The sequence below is a fragment of the Aplysia californica genome, unplaced genomic scaffold, assembly GCF_000002075.1.
Source record: "Aplysia californica isolate F4 #8 unplaced genomic scaffold, AplCal3.0 scaffold00088, whole genome shotgun sequence".
In the NCBI taxonomy this organism is placed as follows: Eukaryota; Metazoa; Mollusca; class Gastropoda; order Aplysiida; family Aplysiidae; genus Aplysia; species Aplysia californica.
In genome coordinates, this window is record NW_004797358.1 from 1,200,391 (window position 1) to 1,227,321 (window position 26,931).

The 26,931-nt window shown below is 38.8% G+C and overlaps 2 protein-coding genes across 2 annotated transcripts in view; one reads left to right on the forward strand and one right to left on the reverse strand.

Moving 5' to 3' along the window:
- Positions 1-1,567: 1,567 nt before the first annotated feature.
- On the forward strand, positions 1,568-11,333 carry LOC101850321 (H/ACA ribonucleoprotein complex subunit 1; the record flags this gene model as incomplete). The annotated part of the gene is given in 6 exon segments (XM_005094724.2): positions 1,568-1,617; positions 3,667-3,753; positions 4,964-5,112; positions 6,754-6,813; positions 7,337-7,433; positions 10,925-11,333. Coding segments are annotated over 6 exon segments (672 nt in total). The 3' UTR covers positions 11,161-11,333.
- Positions 11,334-17,901: 6,568 nt separating this feature from the next.
- LOC101856330 (E3 ubiquitin-protein ligase RNF216) overlaps positions 17,902-26,931 on the reverse strand; it is a gene marked incomplete at its 5' end in the record, with an annotated part of 27,129 nt that continues 18,099 nt past the window's right edge. The window contains 3 exon segments of the mRNA XM_013080477.2: positions 17,902-19,571; positions 24,476-24,539; positions 26,233-26,322. Of these exon segments, the coding sequence (XP_012935931.1) occupies positions 19,348-19,571; positions 24,476-24,539; positions 26,233-26,322 (378 nt within the window).

Consider the following 26,931-nt stretch of genomic DNA (forward strand, 5'->3'; position numbering starts at 1 on the left):
TGCACTGCGATTCGAACCCCCCCCCCCCACTCAAACTGGAATTCAAGTTGTGTGATAACGACTCAAATCTCTCTTTTTTTTCGTTTTTTATTTTCCTTGCGCCTTGAGAGAGAGAGAAAGAGAGATGAGTGCATGCTTTTACCCTAAAACTGAAATAAGTATGATATTATACTAGAGATCTAGTGTGTACAGCCTTTGCCAAAAGGTGGGATACCCGGGTGTGACAAACGAGGTCGAAAATCAACGTAGGCTCGACCCTGTGCGAATAAAATAATTTCTTATGCGCACACCCGGTGTGAATAACCACTTCCTTGATCTTTGCCCGCTCTCAGAATTCTCTGATGAAAGCCTGATAACTGTTACAATTGCAACTTACAAATAGGGCGTAATCAATAATATTTGTAGTTCTAGCTGTAATTTTCAGAACAAGCCTCGTCCGAGGTCTAGAAACCGCGCGTTCACACCAAACACTCGGATGAACAACAGTCGTTTTTAACTGCGCAGATTAGACTAACACGCGGTTGTTGTCGTTGCTTTGGTCTGAGCGCATAATTTTTATAATATAAGGGATGAGAGATTTGTTTGTTGGTACATTTTGTCGGTCAGCCATTGTCGTAAGCCAAGAACGACTGTCGCTCGCCAGAGTGTTTGGTGTGAACGCACAGTTAGTCAGAGCCCATCTGTAAAACTGTTTCAGTAGCAAGTTCGCATCACATGACATGACTTCGGCGTGTTAGTTCCACATGTGTCGGGGACTGTCCATTGACAGGGTCAACTTCACAATTATTGCACACTGGTTGAAGTATCTTTCGGTACTACTTATTAGTTGAGGGGGGGCAGGGCTCCCCTTTTCAGGCCAACTTAAGAGGTTCCTTCACCCTTTGGTTTTCTCTCAAACTGCCAAGGCTGGTCCCAACAAATTCGAGCTTTCTGTGTTATACTGTAATTACCAAGGAAGAGAGTAATGATGTTCTTGGTTTCTAGGACACTTAAAGGCCTTGAGCATCTTGCTTTCACCAGAAAAATAGAAGGCAAAAAAGGCAGATGTAGATCGGAATTTTTTTAGAAAAAGAAAGTTGAACAGATAGAAAATGATGGGAAGAGACCTGGATATCACAGGTTTTAAAAAAAAAAGAATATTGGGGAGAAGAGTAATGAGTGGCGTACCGTAGTTGCTGACAGTGTATCATATGTTGTAATAATTATTATAAGGGCTTTAAATATAGTTTGATAGTTTTCTTTCATTTTTCCCAATCATAGGAATGCTTAAAAAACACTTGTTAGAGTTATATATGTGTCACAAAAGCTATACGTTAAATATTTTTAGAAAAGAGGGAAAGAACATTTTAGAAAGTGAAGGTCATCATTCATTTTAGCCCTATCTCATCTGTCGTTTGTAACCAGTTGTAAAGTTATAGGATTTTAATTGATTTTTAAAAGTCTAAATTATGAATCACATTCTCATTTTGCTTCTCTTTATAATAAACTTGAAAATTCACTTGCAGTATGTATTTATTTATGTTATTATTTTATGAATACTAAAAGTTACTTGTATTCTATATTTCAGCTGTGCCATGAGTAGAGGAGGTTGGCGTGGTAGAGGTGGTGGAGGTGGAGGTATGTACTTGTCAAACAGAAGCTGTACTTTACTTTTCCGATCCAGCGGCCATCTGAGTTCTAGCCCTTCGACCTGTCAATATGGCAAAAGATTTACTATGTTTTTATCAGCTGTGTTTTGTAGCTGTATAAAGTATTTCTGATATCTGGGGAGCCAGGTAGGTAGGTGCTACACATGTCGCTAAGTGCAGGCAGGTAAAGAGGTTGTGTGCTCGCGGATAGTATTGCTTGCACACATATAAGTCATTTTTGGCGGCCTTTGAGATATGTCTGTATGCAGTATTCCCCGCAGAATACTGTTTCATCCTGGCAGTCACACAACGGGCAGTCAGGTGGGGTATCCTTGCGGATCGTATTTATTATATAGGAATTCTGTGGGATGTATTGTGTTCGCAGGCGAAAGATAGTGACTTGCTCTCTACTTCTACTCAGGGAATGTAGTGCATCTTTTGAGTTGGGAACAGTCATGTGTGCAAATACTACTCTTCCAGTTTTGCCCAATGCCCATCATTCAGCCAATGTTCCCTGGTGTTGCATTTGACGATGTTCTTGACTGTCTGTTGTGATTCTGGGTTTTAAGGTTGTGTTTGTGATGCTCCCTTCTCGGCAAGAGTGTCTGCTCTGTCGTTTCCAGGGATGTTGCTGTGGCCAGGTATCCACTGTAAAGTCAAGTTGATGGCATAGGTCTGCATGAAAGTGTTAATTGTTTGAGCCACAGATAGGCAAGCTGGGCTTTTGAAATTCATGTGTTCCAAAGATTGGAGTAGTGATTTTCAGTCTGTGAAGATTACAGAGTCCTTGATTTTGTCTGGATTAATTATAATGAAAATGTTGGTCTGGTGGAGGATTACTGCTTCAATGGCGATGGCCTCTGCCTCATAATTTGTACAAGAGATACTGCAGGCACCAAATAGTTCTTCACACATCTTGTCAGGATGCTCTATTCTTAATCTAAGCCTACATTAATAATTCCCTTGAAGGCTGATCCTTCAGTGAAAATATGGGTTGAATTACTAAGGTGGGAGTCAATTGTTTTGAGAGCAAAACAGAAGCCATCAAAGCTTCCTGTTCTGAGTTGAATGTTTGTGGTCGTGTTTTCACAGTATCCTGGTGCTTCATCAGTGTACCTACAATGATCTAGTCTGTAGATTGTTTATTGCTTATAATCCAATGATAGGTGTTGTGGAAAGAGAGCTGTTTTAAAGGTCTGACTTCATGGGAACTTGTAAAATCCATTGAGTCATGTCTTTTTTGGGTGTTGTTTAGTCATCTTACTATTGAAATTTGTATCACATATGCTCTGGGCTGGGGTGTGTGCTTGTAAACAGGTGAGGTTCCCAAACGACATTATTCATTTTAATGGATATCTTTGGTTCCAACCTTTTTTCTAACGTCAGAGCTAAATGTTAATAATAATTCATTTGTGTTTTGTCTTGTTGACAATCGTTCTAAGCTTTTCTATAGTTGTTGTCTAGTGAAATATGTTATTATTGTACCTTAGAAAATGATGAATATATTTTCCCTCTCCTTGTTCTCTCAGGAAAAATGTCCTAAAAATTTGTCTTTACCAAAAAAATTGCTGTAGCGGGGTTTTTTCCCCGTTTCATTGTGTCACCATTTAATTTTGTTCCTTTGTCATAAATTAGCTGTGTATTAAAAAAATATCTGAAATATAGTCGAACTTGTCAAAGACCATTGTTAAGGAGAAAAGTGGTCATGTTAAACAGGTGGTCGCCTGGTAAGTGTCATTATAATATGTATGAAACTTTCAAGGGAGGAAGAGGGAAGTGGTCCTTTTGCACAGGACAAGTGGTTGTTTAAGCAGGTTCAACTGTAATTTCTGGGGTTTTTTTTAAATAGGAGTTTTGAATGGTTATTTATTTTATTTTTATGGTGAAATTGAGGAAGGCTAATTTATAGTTATCAGTTGTGTTCCTTTGCATTTGCCAGTGCATGTTAGTATAATTGGACTGCGTTTGATTTATGTATTTTGTGTTCTGTACTTTGAGTTTAATAGATGAAATTAAAAGAAATATTTATTACTTTTAGGTTTTCGTGGTAGAGGTGGCGGTCGTGGAGGAGGACGAGGTGGCTATGGCAGATTCCAAGACCAGGGGCCTCCTGAGGAAGTCATGGGTAAATGATAGAAGTTTTTGATCATGTGATTTTTTTTCTCTTTATTTCATTAATGTTCTAGTAATGAACAGCATAAAAATGAACTACGATAGGGTGGAATCGCTGGATACCTAGAGGTGTCATCAAAGGTTGGTGTGTTATAACCCGCCATTGCATTCAGTAGCTAGCTGCCGCCAAGCAATCTGTCATTGTCATATTATTTATCAGTACACACTGATCCACAATGGAATCAGGCGTTCCGTCAATTTTTTAGCAAATGGGGTCATTGGATTCAAGCTTGGCCATTTGTCTTGCTTGTTATGAAAAAAATGCCCATCTGTCTTGAATAGAAGTAAAGATATTTGCAATTGAAGGTTTTTGGGGTTTCCTGTGTCAGATGTAAAATTGTTGGTTTGTACAGAATCTAATTGTAATTTGTAAGTATGAAGAACATATTTTATGTTTTTATTAAGATTCATCTAAAGTAAATTTGCCCAGTGTTTGTGGGAACAATGTTTGCACTCTTTTTTTTTTACATGTTTAAACAGTCCGCTGATGATTCTGAACACTCTTTTAGAAAATGTGTCATACAAATGTTGAAATCTTTATTGAATCTGTGCTCATGTAGATGTGCACACTGATGTCTAGATTATGGAAACATTAGCATATCAGTAGCCAAGGTTATGGGATAAACTTTTTGGGTATTAGCAAAATATTGTGTGGCACAGGTCTATAAAATTAAACTGTTTTTTAATTTTTCCTATTGAATGAAGTGAATCTGTTCAGAGTAGGTCAAAAATGGAACTTTTGTTTAGTTTTAGTAAGTATTGCAGCACTTGAAACGCAATTAGGTCTCTTATTAAGGGCTAAACATTAGAGGTGTTACAAGAGTGTGACATACAAAGAAAAGGTGGAGAGATAAGGTTGATAGATGTTTGATAGGAAAGAAGGAGCATGCCCACCAACCATTCACAAACATTTAATGGTACTTAATACTCTTGAAATTTAGAAATAAATACTTTACAATATGATTGTATCTAGCTTGATTTTTTTTGGGGGTGTTTTTGGGTCTGTGTAAACTTTGAAGTTCTAGGGGATTAAAAAATTTTTTTTCTCCAATTTTGTTCATAGTCATAGTGTGCATATTCTTATGATTTCTGAATGCACCAACCATGAAGCAAATTTCTTGACAGTTTAGCAGTGAAGTGATAATCTCACTTAATTCTTCCAGAGATTGGCCATATGACGCATACCTGTGAGGAGGATCTAGTCTGCAAGAGTGTCAATGAGAAAATTCCCTACTTTAACGCCCCTATCTACCTGGAGAACAAGAAACAGATTGGAAAAGTGGACGAGATATTTGGACCCATCAAAGACTTTGTATCCTTTGTATTTTATATTCTGGTATTTATGAAGTACGGTTTTACCTGAATGGAATTGGTCGGTCAGTTTGAGCTGTGTATTTGTTTTTCTGCAGACCACTGTGGCATTCACCAGAGTTACAAAGTCATAAAACTCAACAGATGAATGTAAATATTTATGCGTCAAGTGTCATTGTTGACCGAGCTAAAAGTAAGGGTTGTCTTCCTTTGTGTGAGAGAGTCGTGCATTGTTTATTCATTCCCCAGCTTTTCAGTAGTGAATCTTTGCGGGAGTATTTTATTATTTTTTTTATTTGTTTGACAGATTTTCTAATCAATTGAGACTTTTTACACTTTTCTGTGGTTAATTAGCAGTGATGTCATAGCTTTTGTTGCACTCACTGCACACATGGGTGTGGATGGGGCTCTGGCCTAAAGTGAATATGTTCCATCACTAAGACATTATGTTTTGAAGGTAGTTTATTTTGATTCTGGGTCGGCAATATTGCCAACACTGTTTTCAGGGCAGAACTAATATGATAGAGGCAGAGGGCAGTAGAATAGGTTATGTCTTTTGGGGGGGGGGGGGATGGTAAGTGTTTTATGGTGCTCGCAACTGCATACGGTTCATATGAGCGCGCTGGACACAGTAAACTTTTCCATTAGGTAGGAAATTTTGAATTTTGCACAGGTGGCCGCCGAAGCCTACTCTTATCGATTTTAGAACTCCTAGGGATCTTTAACATTCTCAACTTGCACACAAGCCCACCGAGATTTTTCACCCATGTCCGAGAAGGCTAGGTGTAGATCTTTCCTACCAGAAGATCAGGGTGTGGCTGAAAGACAGCAGTAAGAAGGAGCCAAGGAGTAGCAGTAGAAAGGCTGCAGAAAGAGTCTGGAGCCCAGACAGACAAGGGGGCAAAGGAGGTGATGGGGAGGGGGCAGAAAGCCATGTCGAGAAATCGGGAAAAAGTCGGGAATTTTGAGATGGGTCGGGGAAAAGTCGGGAATTTTGTGATGGGTCGGTAAGTCTGGAAAGGATAGGGCCTGTGTAATGTTAGTAGTGTAGCTGTCTAGACAGTATGGTTGATGAATCGTGAAGAGGACACATAATTGAACCACTATGGCGGAAGTGTATGTGTGACACCGAGGCTCGATCGGGAAGAATCAAGATTCGCTTTCGTTACCACCCAGAAATTTTCCGGTAATAGTCTGATGGTGATAAATAACGCAGCATAAAATTTTAGTGTGTGCCTCTACATGGGAGGGAATTTTTTGTCGATTGGGTCAATGAACACAAGGCCCATGTATATATTTTCATTTCAAGTCAAATGATGCCATTTGTATGTTTATTACTCTTAGTCGAGTATTGTGATTGCAAACTGCCTTAACTTTTCTCAACTTGACGAATAGAAGAAAAAAACTTAGTGATGTTGGCTGTGCGACTTTGCATCTTGCACATCTTTTATGAGGTTATGAACTCAAGTTGTCATTTTAAATTATAGAGTGGATGAGTAACACTAGTAATGGTCACCAGGCTGTTGAATCTTGACTATTTTCACCCATGATGAAATAAATGTAGAACTGGAAAAGAAAAAAAAAGATTTTAACTGCACATCTTCTTTTAAATGTTCACCACTTTTCCTTAACCATTTCCTAGTATTTTTCAGTGAAACTGTCAGAGAATATGAAAGCTGGATCTTTTGACAAATCTTCAAAGGTAGGTTGGAAGACTTAAAACCTAATGTACTTTTGGTTTGAGTTTGAAGTTCGTGAGAATTCAAGAATTGTAAACCATCAGTAATTAATTTTGCAGAATATGTTGCTCTGTTGGATATTTCTGTCTTCTTTAGTCAAGACTCCTTTAAATAGTTAATGGTTCCAGTGTGCTTCTGGTATGTCTTACACTTTCTTCTGTTCTATTTCTCTTTGGTTGTTTTGTATTTTGGCAGTATGAGTATAATAGTAACAGTAAAGTGAGCAACCTGATGGTGATTTTTGTGAATATATAAATGAAAGTTGCCTTAAGTTATTGATTTTAAAAATGCACCTGTCAGAAGGTCGGTTATCAGTATTGGCAATGAGTCTTGAGAATGCATTTTTGGATGTGAAAAGTTAGTTTCGCGTAATTCAGGATAGCCAGTTATAAATAGCTTCAAAAAGGCTTTTTTTGAAAATTTGTTTGTCAGTTCCCAAAGCAGTCTGGGGGTCATGTCTTCAGTTCATCATCCATCTGTTCACAGTTCTATATTGACCCTGCCAAGTTGCTGCCGCTTGCCAGGTTTCTGCCGAAGCCTCCAGGTCAACGGGGAGCTGGCAAAAGAGGTGGAGGAGGAAGAGGTGTGTTTCTTTTCATTGAATTTATATTTTTCAAAGCTTTTTCAGTTTATTAGTGAGGCGATACAGTAGAACAGTGATGTTCTTTTTTTTTTTTTCCCATCAAATTTTTTCTCACGTTCAAGAGCATCAAACTATGCTTTTGTGAAAGAAAAAAATGGATCATGATGCGGTGGAATCGGGCACTTGTCAATTTTTGGGCATGTGGTGTTATTGGTATCATCTTAAAGTAGCAATGCCAATCGGACTTCCCCGCGAGGCGAAAATTTGGTCCCCGTTTACGGCCGATTTTGCGGACCCGGCCGAAGCGTAGGTGACTAACTTTGTCAACCTCGGTCTGCTCTATTTCCGAACCAATCCGAATGAAACTCGGCAACCAATCAGAAAATAGGGCTAATTAATGATATGTGGACGTTGAAGTTCGTACACATAAATTAACCTATACTTTTGGTGTCGGGAACACTTTCGTATCGTGTACACCGAAAACTATAGTGAGTTTGAATTTCAACGCCGAGATGGTAATAGATCTATCTATCCTCTATAGTGTGCTCAAATTTGAACGTTCTGTGTCATGTAGTTGTTTAGACCCGATCATAAATGCACGACTACCCCCCTATCCAAAGCGGCTTCGCACGGAGACCGGCCATTTTCCCCTCACTCTCGTGGCAAATGTATGTGACCTACAAATCCCCGCATGAATATTCCGGGCCCGTTCATTGGTCACTTCAAATAGGGCAATGGCGGGCGCGCGCATCCAGTTGTTTTTCTCTCTATTCCCCTGTAACATCGCAATGGGGGTATTCCAAGGCGAGGTTATCTCGTCTCGGGGTGTTCGCGTCTCAACTGGGAAAAAGAATTTTTAATTGTACGGCATGCTAGATTGAATTAACTTATCTTTTAAGGTTAGCATGGTCTAAAGTCATCATAAAAAACTTTGCAATTATTTAGTCACGCTGCCGACATATATTCTTAAAGATCCCATGTTGTGATACGATGCTATAAATAAAATGGACTCATCCCTACACCCCTTTTTCGCAAAATCGTAATATGTACACCACAATTTTAATTATAACAGAATAACTACGAAATTGGTAGTAAATCTGACTGCAGAAATGATTTCTACACTCAAAAACACATCGGGTAGCCAAGTTTCTCTCGAACACTCCGATTAGTTACCGAGATATCGTCGATTTTCTTACAGAATCTGCTACTGCGTGGTCCACTTTTTAGGAGTATTTTCCTATATGTGGGTCATCCATATTTTGCCGAACTTTACAACCCCATAACTTTTTTATTTATGAACCGATTCTCAAAATTCAAGAAGCATAATTCTTAGAATTGAAAATTCTTTCTTAGGTACCAAAAAAAAGGGGGACAAAAGTGAAAATTTAAATTTTCATTGGCATTGCTACTTAAAGCCTGTTGATCTGTCTTGGTTTTGATGAAAAAAATACCTATCTATCTATCTTGAATGGAAGTCAGGATAATTACAATTGAAGGAGGTGGGGGTTGCTAAGGGTCAGAGGTAAAATTAGTGAGAAAATGGCCACCAAAGTTTGGTGACTTTCTAAGCTGTAGAGTTCTTGGAAACTGAAAAGTTGCATTTTTTAATCCCTGTTTTCCAACGTTTTTCCAGTAAAATCCACACAGAAATGTATTTTAAAATGGACGTAAAAGGTATTGGACATTGTTTGGGCCCCGAACCCCCGACATAATTTTCTTTACTTTTCAGCTTCTGCTGTTGGATGCACTGGTTCTTGTTGTTTGATGAGTGAAATTAAACATTACCTTATGCGTGTATGGATAAATAATTCTTTCTTAAATTGTTCTCAACTTTGTGGATAAGTGCATTCTGTAGTGCAAAAAGAAAATTCCTATTCATTCTAATATATTTCCTCCCTTTGTAAATACCTGTAGTGCAGTCTACTGGGGGTCAATAGTAAAAAAGAAAAAAAATACAGTATAACATGATTAACTCGAATTCATCGGAACAAGCCTCGGTAGTTCGAAGGATATCTTACAAAGATAAAGCAATGGGGGGGGGGCTGCAGGCACAGTTTGACAGGGATGCGTGATTTCGAGTCTTCTTTGTTCAACCTATTCATGTTATACTGTATTCATTGAAAGATTACTCAAATTTCAGTCCTGCTTGGCATTGTATTTCATTGTTTCTATCAATTCTGAAGCAAGTTATGGTGCTCTCGTGGATGGCACTTAAAAACTTACAATTTATAAAATTTGATTGCAGCAGTTATTATTATAATAGTGATTACACTTCTTAGCTCAGTTCGTATCCTGCTGAGTTGTCGAGTGGAGGACCATGGTTCATATCTGTCTAGGTGTTCTTGATCTCTGGTCGTTTTGTGGAGTTTTCAAGGCTCTCAGCTCATTTGGGTTGGTTCCGTCGGAGACGGATGTTAAATTCAGAGGTCCTGCCTCTTTAATAATCTTAGTAATAGAGTTTATAGGGGTGTGAAACACATACACTTACTTACACTTGTCTCGGAGGCCCTACGTATGTGCTTTCCAAACTGACGGTTCAGAATGGAAAAGCAAACCTGGCGCAATCCACTTGCACACACACACACATTTGTTAAAAAAATACTGAAATTATCAGGATAAGGTGTTAAGTCCCGCATTGATAGATCTATGGCTCAAGAGGTCTTTTTTTCTGAAGCCAGCCTTTTACCCACAATTTTCCGTTTTTGTTTTTCTTCACCACGAGCAGCACATAAATTGCAAGCAAATCGTCATTGTCAGTACACTCGCTGGGGTTAAACCACTCGTGATGTGGATGGCGCGCCTACCCGTTGAATGGCGGTTTGCGCTGCGGTTCGAACTTCGGTTAAAACCGCCTGGTTGGAACGTAGGCCTACTTGTGTAGTCCCCCTATGACCCAGCTCTGGGATATTTAGGAAAATGTATTAAAAACAAACGTCCTTCCTGTGTTTATAGACATAACCCATACTAACATATGAATAAAAAATAAAGTAAAACTACTCAACATGTAAACAGAATCAAATCTTTTCATACCATGTGCTCACTTTTTACGAGGGAAAGATGAGATAATTATTCCAAGTTTAGTCCTGGTTTTCTTTGCCTAAAGTGAAGAGGGTAAAGTAACCCACAGGTTAAATGATTTGACTAGTGTTCCTTCTATCCTGGATGTATATTAACATATTTCCCCCAAAAATGGTCTACTGTAATAAAGACCATTGGCTATAAAGTTGTCAAGGAGGTAGATCTGCTTAAGTTGACTGCACTATAGCCATGAATATTGTGAGTGTCATAGGCACACATCTGCACTTGCACTCTCATACTTTTTTTTCTTTCTTTCAATTTTTGTTATCCCCCCCATCCCGTATTCCCCCTCCACTCACTCATTCCAAGCTTCAAAAACATTTGCAAATACTACTTCAAAGCACACGAGTGCAATCTTAAATGAACAAAATTATTTTTTTGTTGTTGAGAGTGTATGTTATTTTTCCACACAGGTGGTCGAGGAGGATTCGACAGAGGTCGAGGGCGAGGCGGATTTGACCGGGGCCGAGGAGGCAGAGGTGGATTCAACCGAGGTCGAGGTGGTTTCGATAGAGGTCGTGGAGGTCGAGGTGGATTTGATAGAGGAAGTGGTGGAAGAGGTGGCTTCCGGGGTGGAAGAGGAGGTGGAGGATTTAACAACAGTTTTGGTGGTGGTGGCGGCGGCGGCCAGAGGAAGACGTTTGATTGATGTGTGAATGTGTATATGTATCTCATTGTCATGTGTGAATGTACATGTTTTGATGTGCACAATGGTGTTTGGACTCATTAGCTCATCCAAAATATGTTGAATCTATGATGATTATTGTTTATGACTTTTAGCATTGATTTAAAAACATGTAATAAAAATGTTATGGTAGAAAATTTGGAGTCCTGTGGTTCTTTCCTAATGTTTGTTTTAGTTTGTACTTTAATACAGTAAAGCCCTGAAATTGTGATCTTCATGGGACCACAGAATTTCTTAGTGTTTTTTAATAATTTAAAAAAATTTTGTAAGTTTTACGGTGCTCGCAGCTGCATAATGTCACATGAGCGCGCAGGACACATTATTATATACATTTTCAGTTAGTAGGAAATTTTTACTTTTGCCCGGATAGCGTCCGAAGCCTACTCTTATTGAATTTAGACCCCCAAGGGATCTTTAACGTGGACAACAGTAAGAAGGAGCCACGGAGTAGCAGGAGAAAGGCTGCAGAAAGACTAAGGAGCCTAGAGGAGGGGGGCAAAGGAGATGGTGGGGACGAAAGCAGATGAAGGAACATTGCAGAGAGCAGGAAAGGAGGTGAAAGGGGACAATTTTAGAGAAGAAAATTTTTCCGTCGCTACCCGGATTCGAACCCGGAACCTTTGAATGAGAGGCGAACACCTTAACCTTTAGGCCACGAGAGCCACTTCTTTGTGTTTTAAGCAGATTTCATGTTATAGGAAATTGCAATGCATAGAATAAAAATGGGAGTGATATCCATGAGGATTTGAAATACAATGGACTTCACTTTTGACAAATCCTGAAATAACGAGAAGTCTGTTGTAAAGACTCTAAAAAAAACCCCCGCTTTTTTCCCCCTTCTTTAATTTTGTAAATAAAATACTGCTATAGCTCAATCAAACACGTCAGTCGGTTATAGCGGAATATTACTGCTGCTCTGCACAGTGCATAGGCCAAAATAATATATATTGTAAAACCTCGCCAGTTGAGAAACTTGTTTGTGATCTAGCGAAACAAAGAGTGGGAGAGCCCATGTGTGCCAACAATGAAGGCCGGAACGAATGAGTGGGAAGGGTGTGGCATGTGCAGACAAGCATGACATATTGCGTGATAGGCCAGCCTAGTCTAGATTATCTAGTCCTACCATGCCTCTCCCTCTCCAATGCAGGGATGGAGAGATCACAATGCTGTGATGGATGGAGTGAATATGTGACGTGGGCAGGGTGTGGTGTGTACCCAATGTACGCAAGTAGACGGAACGCACCACAGGATGTAGGGGAACAACACAGCTGACGGCGAGCTGTCAGCATGGTTTGCGCTTGAGAAAGAAACCTGATTCGATTTTTGATCCAGTTGAACAAAATCATCATCAGGGAAGATCAAGAAAAAGAAATAAACAGAACACCAAACTCCTGGCATCTGCGTTTGTCGCGGCCGCGATTTTGGCATTTTTCAAAAAGAAAGGGCTACTTCATAACATAGACGTGTATTTTGATAATTTTGGGAGTCCATGAATAGTTATTTTCATGCGATGAATAATAAGTAGGCTACATAACATACTATTTATCATATTGCTGTTTGTCTTTTATTTTCCCCTCTTTGTTGGTTTGTTAATTTTTCTTTCTATTTGTGTGTGTGTTTATATAGCGTAATGTCATTTAATTTGATGTTCCTACATTTGAAAAATATATATAAATGTATTAGAGCGTGTCTCCACCAAAACCGAATACTGAAACTGGCAGACCCCTTGTGTGCGATTCCATAATTTACATACAATATCCTGTACTTTTGATTGAAATAAACACGTTTAGGGTTAAAACGGCCAATCTTCGGATAGGTGGACACACGCCCTAATTTTGTTTACCTTTTGCGGTTGTTTGTGTGCTGTTCTAATTTTGATTTCATTCTGTATGAAACCTTTATTTTTCACGTTTTTACACTCTATGTGTCTACAAATAATATTCTGGTGCTTGAGATTAAGTTGCCTTTATCAATATATTACGTCGTCACAGCTCAGCTAGTTGAAAGCTTGAAAATTAATGGCAACTTTTTTGGCAATTTTTGACTTTTTTGTGGCAACTTTTGGACAAAAAAATGGCAACAAACGCAGATGCTAGAAACTCATAGATTAGGCCTATATATTATTTCCGTTGAATTAATTATTGGATCTCTTAAGACACATGAATTCAGCTTTCACACATATCTCGCACCAGTCCCCTCTCTCTCGTTATAACAGGATTCCACGGTACTTCTTTGGCAACAGGAATTTTATGTTATAGCTTGTTCACTTTCGTCTGTCCGTGTTAAAAAATTCTAGCTCATTTATTAATTTACATTCTGCAGGCCAGTGACCAAACAAAAATAAAAAAAAAACAACAATCCAGTAATGAAAATTTTTTTCTCTTTGGGCAGTAGATCTATTGTAAAATCGCTCTTTGGCTTGAAAGCTTTCACACAAGATCACTAAACTATAATAAGTGACTTACTGTGTAACCTTGCCTACAAATTGCTCATTTTGACACAGCGACACCATTCTGCCCCCACATTTCAGTGTAAACTTGTTGATTTCATCCCCCAGCTGTCCAGATGTCTCCACATGCTCCATGTGAGTCTTGAAAAACTACTCACCTCGTCTCTTGATTGAATCGCGTTTCTTCTTAGGCGTACGTTATCTGTTAGAGTGAGGTGTTGAGGAAAACGTGTCAACTATTTGACGTTTTTGTGTATGCTGTAAATCCCCGATGACTTTTTTTTTACCCGCTTTTGGCTTACATCATGAAAGAAAATGTGCCTGAACCTTAGTTTGCAATTACCTTTATGAATTGGCTTTTAGAATCTGTTGGTCATGCAACTTTAAACTTTAAGACCTGTATGCAAAGATCTAAGAAGATTAAACAGTGATTTCATTTGATCTTGTTTTAACTATGGTCAGACAAAAGTGAACAAGCTATAACTGGGTACAGTGGAACTCGGATTTAACGAGCTAGGATTCAACGAGATGAAATAGATTCCCCATTTTTTTTCTTCTTTAAAATCAATAAAAATAACCCTGATTCAACGAGCACTTGTATCAGCGAGCTCGGATTCAACGAGGTCGCTTCCAGGGTGAACAGCCCCCGCAGACGTGGCTTCGCTCATTTTTCTCCCAGAACGAACTGTATCTATTCCTGGAAACCATCCATTGCTTGCACCTGCATCGTGATCTTGGGCTATTGTTCACTTAGCCGATTGCATGCGACCTTTTTTCATACCAACACATGCGTTTTTGGGACGCGCACGGGTCTACTCTGGCGTGTGTCGGGGTCGGATGGGCTGCCTGCTTGGGTGGGGGGGGGGGGGGGCACTAGCGGTCCGTGTTTTGAACTTGAACGTCGCAGATACAAACGCGTCTCAGTCTTTGTTTTTCCCTCCGCAACTGATCATTATTACAGTAATAAACTAGTCTTGACGTAGATCTACGTAATGAATTGTGCGGTGGTCTCTGGAATCAAAAGTTGCCGTATGCTGGACTCTACACAGCAACACAACTTTGTGGTAAACAATCGAGATGACACAGGCGTGCATTCGAACAAATCGGTCTTTTTTTTTGCATAGATAATAATAAAATTATGCATGCACTTCAGGCACTACTTGTGACTTCTCTTTATACATTACTTGCTCAGTGCCTGTAATTATCTACACAAAACCTCGTGTTTGCTATAACGAACACTCAGATTCAACGAAGTTTTAGGTCAGGCCCGGCGACCTTGTTGAATCCGAGTTCTCCTGTATTACACTTACAGTTAGAGTTGACAGTTCTTAATTAAGGCAAATTTTGGCCTCCCGGTGGTCTGCGGTCAACTGTAAAGGGAGTTATATGTTGACCTAAAACAGACAGTTGTCAGTCCTCTTTGTGATAAGAGAATAATGTATGTATCTATGATGCGATTCTGATTTTAAAAAAATGTTTTCACCATCTACGAAATCCAGCAAAAAAAAGAGGCAGCTGCGAGTCATTTTGTTAATTTTGAATGTTAATGCTGGTTCTGAATTTGATATTTTTTATGATGGGATGTAGTTTTCATTAAGTTTATAAACTAAAAATTTGTCACTCGCAGGCAGCAAACAGCCCAGTGACTGGCTGGTGGGCCGTTCTGCCAAGTCTGCGGTCCGCAGTGATAACATTTTTGCTTGTTTGTACACTCTGACTTTTTCAGATGTGTTTTGGCTCTTGTGGATTTGTAATTATGGGCAAAAATGCTGAAAAAGCTGGAAGCACAAAATGTTCGTTAACTGTTGGCGAAACTTTCTCCAAGGCAAATCGTACATAGTCTGGGTGGGCTGCTTAAAACCAAAAGTCTATAGTAAATTATAGTGTGCCATAAATGTGATTTACTGTGAAGTAGTTCAGTCTTGTCCTAGCACTGGCATAGTGAAAAATGCATAAAAAAAGGAGCAGACTTTTAGGTTCCAAATTTTTTCTTAAATTTACAAAATTCAAATCACATGCACGCAGCCAGGAACAGATACAAACAACACAAACATCTAAAATTCAAAATCATGAATAGCATTCGGATTTATTGAACAGCTTGTCCTGAAAAACTAAACAAATTTTTCCTCACAATTGTTTTGATTTCAAACTACCCTGCTTGCGAAGGTAGATTCAATTAAATATATGTACTTCTGCACATTTCTTTCACTTTCACTGACGTATCCGCAGAGATGGCGGTAGAAAGAGGGAGACTGCCGGTGTTCTGTAATGTTAGTCTAGGTGAAGTTGTAGTAGAGACTGGACCCTGGTGAAGCGAAAGTCGAGGAAAAAGAGCTGGTCCAATAGAGATTAACAAAGAAATCAATCCAAATCTACAAAAACAAGCCAGTAATACCGAGTATTGTGAACCCAAAATGTACAAGGTGACATACGAGGCATAATTCATGTTAAATTTTGACCCAGTTGTCTAACTTTCGTTGTCTCCCTTGATACCTGATATTCACAGAAAAGATTTTCTTTTGCAACCGATTTCGTTATAATGTCTCCTTGATTGTTTCTATTTCTGGTACATGTAATAATTTTTTCCACCATACAATATTGAATCAAGTTGATGAAGGCAAGTAGGTGTCTCTTAATAATTAATAAAGATCACACATCACCTCTTCCTATCGTTAGGAATGTTAGGTTCGTGTTTTTTGAAGCACAATGTGACTGCAGATATCTCTGTGAGATAGTTTTTCTTTTATTATAATGAAAAATCAAGGCCTGATAAGATCAGTTTATGTGCAATAACACCAAACTGATGAAGATGATAACTCAGACACAAAGATGTGGCTAGCTAGTATATATATAGTAATTTGATAGATGCACACTTATTGGGTCTGTAAGTGGAAAGCAAGATGGTACCGGTACTGAAAAAGAAAAGTAATTTCTTTGCCATCTGCATGAGCAAGCTCTTCCATAATCATAGAACATTTTTTATAGGGGTGTTGGTGTAGGTTACATTATTAGTGTTTAAAAATATCTCTTTATACTTTTTTATTATCAATATATTCATCAGTTTTATAAATTTCATTGGATGATCTCTATCGTGGTCGAGAGGTTACACCACAGTTTTGGAAAATTGGTCGCTTTTAACTTTTAAGCACAAGGGGGCTATCCCGAAAAATGCTGTTTTGAGAATATCTTAAGTAAAGTTTTTGCCCCTTGTTCAGTTTCTTTAAAAGAGAAGGAAAGTTTTCTCTATAACCAAACATACACACCAATGAAGCCAAACTTTTCCTGTAGGTAGGGCAATGCTCACTTTTGATGTAGGGGTTGGTCAAGATAAATTTCTGGAAACCTCTGCTTGTCCTTAATAATAGCGACCAATTTTCTTTTCTAAAATTTTCTCCTTTTTCCTCCTTTCCTGCTCTCTAACAATTTGCTGTCGTCTGCTTTCTTCTCCACTTTCTGCCCCCACCCTCTCACCTCCTTTGCCACCTCCTCTGGGCTCCTGAAATAAAAAAGTTTGCCAGATTGGACCACAGATGAATGCCATGTAGTGAAAACTGAAAGTTCAAAAGGAAACACATACTTTAGAATGAAACGCAGGCTCAAATAATTTGAAAAAAGTAATACACAAAATTTGATGCATAATTAATTATTATTAATATGACACAGTCACAATACAGTATTCTCTGCCTAAATGCACGCCACGCAAAAGTACTCTCCGCTCAAACTCACGCTTTCGTCAACTGTCTGTTTTTTTTACTCTATATAATAATTTCGATGTACAAACGCATGGTCACTCCCTCTAAATGCACGCTCCGATCCGCGAAACACACTGACAGGTTAAGCTGCTAGAAAAGCGGATATTTGGTGAGACTGCCCCTCATGCCGAACAAAGAGAGTGATGGACAGCGTTTTCACACCCAACTTTCCACTGACAGTACACAGATATAGGACTGGTCGGTGAAATGTTGGGGGACTGAAATATTTGATTGGTCACTGGAAATGCATCTTTAAGAAGAGGTTTCTGACTGGTGTTTGGGTGACTGCATGTAACGTTTAAGTTCTAGGCCTATGATGCGCAACACGCGTGAATACTCGTCCATGAATTTGCGGTCGCTTGGAAAGCCACGTGGCTGGGCAGTCGCTCTATGACTATCACCAACAGTTTCCTCCTACGCTATCTGTTCCCGACATTTTATGATGCATATCATTACATTGAGTCTATTTCTTAACACCCCCCCCCCCCCACACACACACACACCCACCCATTTCAACACCTTTGTATTCTTAACCGCAGTTGGGGAATCCTTCACAAAACAGTCACGGGTGATCACATTATCGGCTTGAAGTGACCCCCCCTCCCAAAGGGAGGTAACTAGAAGATCAAGGCAATGAGATGACTGCGTGCCTTTCTCCCTTTGCAAGGGTGTATACGCATGCTCCGTATAAACAGACGCTAAGGAGCCCTCCCAAGCACCGTGCGTTTAGGCGGACACTATTGTATTGAGAATACACAGTATGCTTTTTGAATTGTGAACAACTTCAATGAACATTCTCAAATATGTATTGTATGCTTATTTCTATTATAGAGAAGCATTCTTTTCATACACAACGAACAATAATATACAAAATGTCAGATTTAATAGGAACTAGAAAATTTTCTACGGTCACATAAAAAAAATAAATTGTGTTAACCATATAGATCTATACGTTTATTAACTCAAATCATAATGTGAAGAGGGAGTTTGAATGCAGAAGTAAGCAGTTTCCAATACACCAAAAGAAGCTTGTTTTTTCTTTTTCTATAAATGTAGGTGTTTTTATCCGCCAATCGACACAGTTTAGACCATTTAGGAATCAGGCTTTCCACCCTGCCTGTCAGGGCCAACACAGGTTGAGAGAGAAAAAACTACAATGAGGTACTTTATAAGAATTTCTCCCCACTCAGGAATTGAACTTGGGTCTTCTGCGTGCGACAATGAAACTGCTATCACTACACCATAGATGTTGGATTAACTCTATATCGCCGAGGGGGGGTAAACCCACTACACCGGGGCCCTTTTTTTAATACTAAATCTAAAAGTGTAATTAAATTGATCATCAAATGAAAACAAGTGAACCTATTTTGACAGTTTTTCATCTAAAGAACGAATTCCCAGTAAAAGAGATCTGTTTTCTGCAATTGCCAAAAGTAATTTGATGCCAAAGTTGTAAAGAAATACGACGAGCTGCTGTCAGTGGCTCACTGGCACAGCCGTTCCGACCATGAGCTGCTGGGAGCAGCTTGCCGGAGATAAAGAGTTAAGCGGCTTCTATAACATGTACTGTATCAGGGTATCTATGATTGTGCAAGAAAAGGTCTGTTCCAGGTGAGTGATACCATTATCCAGCCGTATTTTGTCAGTTTTGCAAGCATCCACTTAATTCTGTATGAGTACTTTTTATACCAGAGACCAAAAAAAACTAGTTTTTGTGATAATTCCTATCAGAAATTACAAAAAGCAAGAACATTTTAAGCCTTGACCTTAGCGTTAAAGTTAAACCGCATTTTGGTGATATTGAAAGATACATTTTTTGAATTGAGATTTGGGAGGATGTAAAAATTGAAAATTCTCAAAATTTTGACTTAAATGAATTGCTTGCGACAGTGATGATTTTTACATACGTTTGTCCTGACAACCATGCCCTGCATAAAAATTTCACTTCAATTATGAAGATTGAGATGGCAATACTCTAGTGGTGAAATGGAGAAGGTTTTTTATACACTGGTGAAGTAGATTTTGTGGAGGTGCTTCTCTTTCATTCAGAATCTGCCTCCTCTCTGGCACAGTATTGTCCAAGTCAACTGGAATAGATTTGACTTCAGTTTCCCCCAACAGGTCATTGACAGTCTTTTCATCTGGCATGCCAATAACAATCTTTTCATTGTACCCTGCAGAGAGTAAAAAGAATTGTTCATGATGAGGATCTTTCTATAACTAGTAGAGACAATGGGAGACATAAACCATTCAAAGGATATTTTCATTGTGACCTGTGGGTGTTTGGAGGGTTCTTTCGTGTGGTTTGCTCATTTCCTGTCAAACATCTATTGTCCGTATCTCTTCTCACTTTGTATGCTGTTACTCTTTGGTGACGACTCTAATCTTCCCCACTTATATGACCTATTTATGTTGCAAGTGCCACAAAACTCTTACTAAGACTAAACAAAACATTGTGACCTGTAGAGATTAAAAATAATGCAACTACATACATGGCATATTCATTCTTGTCTTATCCCACAACTCTTCCTCCTCCTCTCTCCCAACCTCCTGCATCGGAAGTTGCTTAGAATTAGAAGTTAACAGAAATGTTCTCCTTTCAGTACAGCATTGTTGTTTATCTTACTTACTCCATTCTCATTCATCACTTTAGTTTAGTTTTAGTAAGAATTTTACGGCACTTGCAACTCAATAAAGTCATATAAGTGCCAAAGATTAGAGGTGTTAAAAGTACAAGAGAGTAACAAACTCCAAAAAAAAAAGGGAGTGCTTATTTAGGCCACATATGGCCTAAATAAGGTAAGGGAGGGGGGTTTAGCACTGTGGCCTAAATAAGGTAAGGGAGGGGGGTTTAGCTTATTTAGGCCACACATGCTCAAACTACCCTTTTCAGGCAACTGAGTTCATTCCACTTTCATAATGGTGCACCTTTCTCATTTAGTATGGTTTTGCCTCAGTGTACAACTTATAAATCATAACCATAATGAATATTGTAAAGAACAAAGCACAATACGCAAAATTTTGCTCAATTCCAATGGTTTGAATGAGGGCCGGATTTTTCCTTCATGGAGGGGCAAAAGCTAGGCTACCATTTTGGCACACTTTGGTCAAGTGAAAAGGTCAAATCCTCCGAATGAACTTCCGGGTTAAATTTGGGGTATAAAAAGTGTGTACACTACGTGGCTGAGTCAAAGTTACACTATCTTTGCCTGAGTGACACTCTCTCGTACTGTCTCGTAGTAGTACATGTAGGCTAGTAGGCCTAGTAGTAGTAGTAGCAAAGATCGTGTAGAGAATATCTGGTAGTAGATTCTATCTAGTAGGCAGTTTAGTGAACGTGCTCGCGGCAGGGCGAATCGGCCTCCATAAGCCCCGTAGACTTTTGTGATCGGCCACGAAGCCTCGTGTTTTGATGGGTCTAGATCTAGATCTAGATCTAAACAACTCAGTGCTATTCGCACTGCCACATCCGACAGGCCTAGATCTACATCTTTTTAAAAGGAAAAGAAAGATAATCAAAATGGTTGAATTCGCATGAAAATCGATTAGGTAGAACTAGAACTATTAAAACTTGCTTCTGAAAACAAGGCAATTTTTATACGAAGGCCATTTTTATAACTCGATGAAATAAAAACTACTGACTGTGTACTGTGTTATTCTGTATAAAAATAAATTATGAAACTTCAGGACGTAGATCTATTATTATTTACCAGCATCTTTTGACGCCTGAGCTGTAGAGGTTGAAGTTTTCACAACACTAATACTAATAGATCTAGTAATAGGGTTAGGTAATACGGATTTCCGTAAAAAATGCATAGATCTACAAAAGCCGACCACCGAATCAACCGGGCGCCTCGGTCTCCCCTGCACTCTGATTCAATATTTTTTAAAAAAATGCTAATCAATGAAAATTGCAAATTGATAATAATAGTATAGTCCTGTAGAGGATAGGTGGACTCCGGGGTCTGCATAGCGAAATACTAGGTTTTAGGATGTGGACCCCGGAGTCACTGTAGTGAAATAAGGTTTGGTTTAAGTAAGGATTGGTACTAGGTTTTAGGACAGGTGGACCCTGGGGTCACCGCAGTGAAATAAGTAGGTTTCTTTAATAAAGATTGGTGGAACCCGGAGTCACCAAGGCCATAGAGGATTAAGAAGGTTTAATTAAGGATTTGTGGACCCCCGGGACACCTTGATTAAACCTACTTATTTTACTACGGTGACCGCAGGATCCACCTATTCTAAAACCTAACTAGTGTTTCGTTAGGTAGACCCTGGGGTCCACCTTAAACCTACCTATTTCACTACGTTGACTCCAGGGTCCACCAATCCTTAAAATTAAACCTAGATCTATCTGATCTACATGTACTTATTTCATTACATTGACCCCAGGGTCCACCAATCCTTAATTAAACCTAGATCTACTGATTTCACTACATTGACCCCGTAGTCCTCCAATCCTTAATTAAACCTATATCTACTTATAATTTCACTACTTTGACCACGGGCTCCGCCAGTCCTATTATAAAATAAACTTAGATCTACTTATTTCATTATGTTGACCCCGGGGTCCACCGATCCTTAGTTAAACCTAGATCTACTTATTTCACTACGCTGACTCCGGGGTTCACATCCTAAAACCTAACATTTTGTTAGGTAGACCCCGGGGTCCACCTATCCTTTTGGCTAGATAGACCCCGTAGTCCGCCTATCCACTTTCTTGATAATAACTGAAAACAATACATGCCAGTTGTCATTTATAGTGAAGAAAAATGAGGAGAAAAAAATATAATTAGGTAGACTTTAATTTTGTCCAAAAAATTGCAAGTGCAAGTGAAGATCATGAAATAATTTTGTTATTTTCTGGTCACCTTTCCAAGGACCTTAAATTGATTCTACATCACATGTCATGTACGATACGGCTGTGAAGGAAAATGGATGTGAAGAGTTTTTAAGAAATAATAATGTAACTTGTAAAGAAAACAATTCTTTACATTGGTTTGGTTATTTTGACTACATATATGTGGCCTAAATAAGGTAAGGGAGGGGGGTTTAGCTTATTTAGGCCACAGGTGTGGCCTAAATAAGGTAAGGGAGGGGTAGCTTATTCAGGCCACAGGTGTGGCCTAAATAAGGTAAGGGAGGGGGGTTTAGCTTATTTAGGCCACCTGTGGCCCAAATAAGGTAAGGGAGGGGGGTTTAGCTTATTTAGGCCATATGTGGCCTAAATAAGGTCACCCCCCAAAAAAAGTTAGGGGAGATCAGGACGATAGCTCTAGATATTTGATAGGAAAGTAGGAGTACCAACCAACCACCCCCTCCCATTACTTTGCGGCCATTACTACCCCAGCCTTGGTTCAGCCTGTGTTGAAAAGAGTGTTAATAAACCCATACCAACACTATGGATAATAAATATATTAAAACATACAGTGAAACCTCGTTATTCTGCCTACTGTGGGACAAGCAATTAAGTTTGGCGGTAATGTGGGGCTGGCGGTACAACAAGGTTTTCCTGTCCTCTGTTTAATAAACGTAGTACCGACTGCCCAACGTCAAATGAACTTGTTTACCAATTACCAGATGAAGTAATGAAAGATCTCACTTCGATTTGTCACTTGACTTGGACTTGAGCATGAGTGTTTTAGTAAATTAAATCGTCAGCCTGTAAGTTATTGGGCTGATATCTGGCGATGCCAGATATTTTGCCGGGGGGCGAAGATGACAGGGTTTCTTTAAAGTTTATTTAGGTAACTTAAAAATTTAATTGAAATTTCTTTTTAAAAATATTGACGAAGGCTTAAAAACAATACCATTTTCATAATCAGCGCCTTACACGGGGAGCGAAATTTGATGCTGACTTTTGAATTTATGTTGTATTTTAATTGTACCCTTCAACACATTATATTGTGTTCGCTTGTGACACACTACATCACTGCAGATCTATCCATATTGCCTGAAATCTACAAGACAAAAGTGGGGAGGTGGGATGCACTGGGAGGGAGCAGTTTGCTGTCGGTACAACGGGGTAAATTTACAGTATTTGTATAAGGACAGTACATCTGAGACCGATGGCGGATGGCGGTGTTAAGGCAAAAATACTATGTTTATATAGGGGATTCTTTGTGTACATTGACAAAACCTGGTGGTAAGCGGGGCTGGTGGTACAAGGGGAAGGGGTGGGGGATGTGATGGTGTATGCGGTTACAACAAGGTTTGACTGTAATTCTAATGCATTAGCAAGTCAAGCGGGCGAACTGAGATTGCCAATGTTGTGAAAAAAGGTGGTCTTCAAAAGTTGTTCTTTGCTACATGACAGCATAAGGCATTGTATAATTGTCTGTGGTAGGGGCAGGAGGAAGAAGTTGCCAAGGAGTGCCACGAGCAGAAGGCCTAGAAGAAGTGCCTATAACATATTTTTACCTCCTCACCATGTTTTCCCTCCATCTTCACATACGACAAAGACTGATAGTTCTCAATATGTTTTGCAGGAATACCATTCAAACAGGCATGATTTTTTGTTTCATTTTGTCTTAACAGCTAACTTCATCATGCTAAAGGTTCACTTGCTCCTACATACAAGGCCTACAAACAGATGTAACACAAACAGACATGTACACACATAATCACAAGCACATTCAGGTGCTTGCACACAAATGGCACTTGGTGTGAAATACCATTTCCAAACCTATATTACTATTACTATTATTGTAAATGTTAATATGTCGCTAAAACCTCTGTGAACTAAACCTAGTTAATATTAAACTGGACATCAATAATTCAAATCATGTGGATAAACTGAAAAATGTAAAGCTGGTACATATTCGGAAAACAAGTTACGTCTGGAAAGACCGTTTTTTAAACTAATAATTCGTGCTGTAGGCAGATGAGTTTGTAAAGCTCATTTACGTAATAATCTGAAAGACAAATTGACAGGAAAGCATCATTGGTCATTTCTAAAGGCTTATAAACAAAACTGTGAGGCCAAGCAAAACAGAAAACAACATTTGCAACATTACTTACACCGTTTCACAATTTTACACAACATTTTTCTCATTTAATAAACTCAAAACACACATACCCAAAGTCTTCTTCTTTTCTTGACCTTCTTTTTGTAACTCTGCAATGGCCCTCTCATCATCTTCCTTAATGAAAAAGAAATGCAAAAGCCTTTAGAAAGAAAGTTTCAATAAAAATAAAAATAAATATTTCATTTGCTCTTCATGATTCTGCTCAACATACATTTAATCTAGGAGAAAATTCTGTATTTTGAATTGAGGCACATTACTAATTTACACTCAGCACCCGTATAAAGACAATCATCTGTAAAACGGCAACTTTACATTTCCTCCCTTGCATATTTCTCCCATTACATTTAGAAGGATACTGTGTAAGACGGCCACTTCTCTCCTCGACGATGGGTGGCTGTCTTAGACAATTTCGACGGTATGTATAAGATTTATGCACACACACACAGCTGACTTGAGACTTAAGACCTCAATTCTAAACTGACCAGTCTGATTCAACCAGTGCTCAAATTAGTTTATAAGATGTGTGCCACTATATTCAGGACCTTATTTTTAAAAAACAAAAGTTAAAGAAAACATAATAAACAGGTTGATCATCTTCCTTTAAAACCCACAATACAGCACACCCATAAAAGAAGCAGCTGGTCTCATGGCAAAATTATACCATTCGTATAAATTCTGAGGCATCAGTTTATGCACAATCTCTACAACGAGCTACGGTAATCACTTCAGGGCACTGTCTTTGTCTCTTTTCTTTCCGTCTTTCTGTAACTCGGTGACTTTCCCCAGAGCTTCACACACCTTTAGACTTGTTATTCTAATTTAGAATAACAAGTTTTTATTTGTATCTAGTTCAGCTTTGACTTCCTAATCTTGAAGATTTGCTTTTGACACACCTCTTGATACAATAAAGATTTGCTTCAAAGCTTTTCAATCACTTCTCTGCTCAGACACTGGGCTTAAAGTAAAAGGATTGGAAAAAAAACACCACAAAAAAAACGTGCACACTGACACACTTTTATGGAAGGGCAAGAAAAATTGCAATCTCACTCAGAATCAAATTTTTATGAACTCTCACTCCTCCCTGGCCTTGATTTCCAAGCAGTGTGCATGAAGTACATAAAAAGGAGGAAAACCAAATTCAAAATATCATTATTTTGTAAATACATAAATGTAGTGGATGTTCAAGTCAGGCATAGAATAGCTCAAACACGTTGGGGACTGACAAACCTGTTTGAAAGATCTGCAACATAGTGAAAATTTTAAATAAGAAATATCAGTCAGGGAATAGCCATCTGTCTTCGGAAATGAGAAAAAGAGTACTGGAAAGTTACATCCAGCCAATCCTATTATACGGGTGCGAAGCATGGACAATCAATAAACAGAGTTGTGGTTCATAAGACGCATGCTACATATCCCATGGACAGCTAGAAAAACAAATGAAGAAGTCTTGATTGAAGCAAATTGTAGAAGACAGCTTATGACGAATATAAGAAAGCGACAGGCAAATTTCTTTGGACACACAATGCAGAAAGAAGCATTGGAGAATGTTGTAACAACAGGCAAGTTTGATGGAAAGAGAGGTAGAGGCAGACAGAGGGAAAAGATACTGGACAAGATGACAACATGGCTATAGGAGCAGCAAGAACAACAGACACCATTGCTGCATCACAAGACAGAGTGAAGTGGAGGTCCATGTTCGCCCCCGCCAGTCGGCAAGGCACCGGATGATGATGATGAAGAGCCATCAGTGATTTCGAGTTTTTCCTGTTTGTGTTACCTGTGCCCGACTATATACAATTTTCTTTACCTCTGGATTAGTCCACAGTGAACAGTTGTTGCAAGTTTTGCAGCCTTCTCCAGGGTTTCTCACATGCTGGCAAAAATGTTTGTAGGTAATCTGAAAAAAGCATTGCTAAATGTATAGATGAAAACAAGACAGATTCTAGCTATTCTGTAAGAAAAACTAAATAACAGCTTTTTGAAAAAAAAGTTTGTTTTGTTTGAGCAAAGAGAAGCACACAGAAACAAAAATGGCCATCTAAAGCCGGGAACAAAATAAGACAGACAGACAGAAACAAAAGAGGGAAAGTAAAGAAGTAAGAAATACCAGTGGCGCCCTCCAAATGTCCGCTTGAAAAAAATATAGAAAGTGTTCAAGTACATAGTGTATGATCCCCCCCCAAAAATATGAAGAAATACAAAAAATATTTAAAAAGTAGAAGATGTTCAAGAGAGGGAAGTTCAATAATCAGAATCAACTCTTTCAAATGGTATAAAGCACACATGCCTTGTATGTATGCCACAGTTATCAATCTTCAGCTAATATCCACTTTCCTAAGTTAGTAAAATAAAGCCAAGCTTTCTTTTATTCATTTATTAATTCTGTCATCTAATCTATCAACTATTGAAACAGACAACGGAGAAATGAAACAGAGGAGTGAGCAATAAGAAAAAAGTGGCTCACACTAGACACATGCTCACACATGTTGCAAATGAGAGAGAGAGG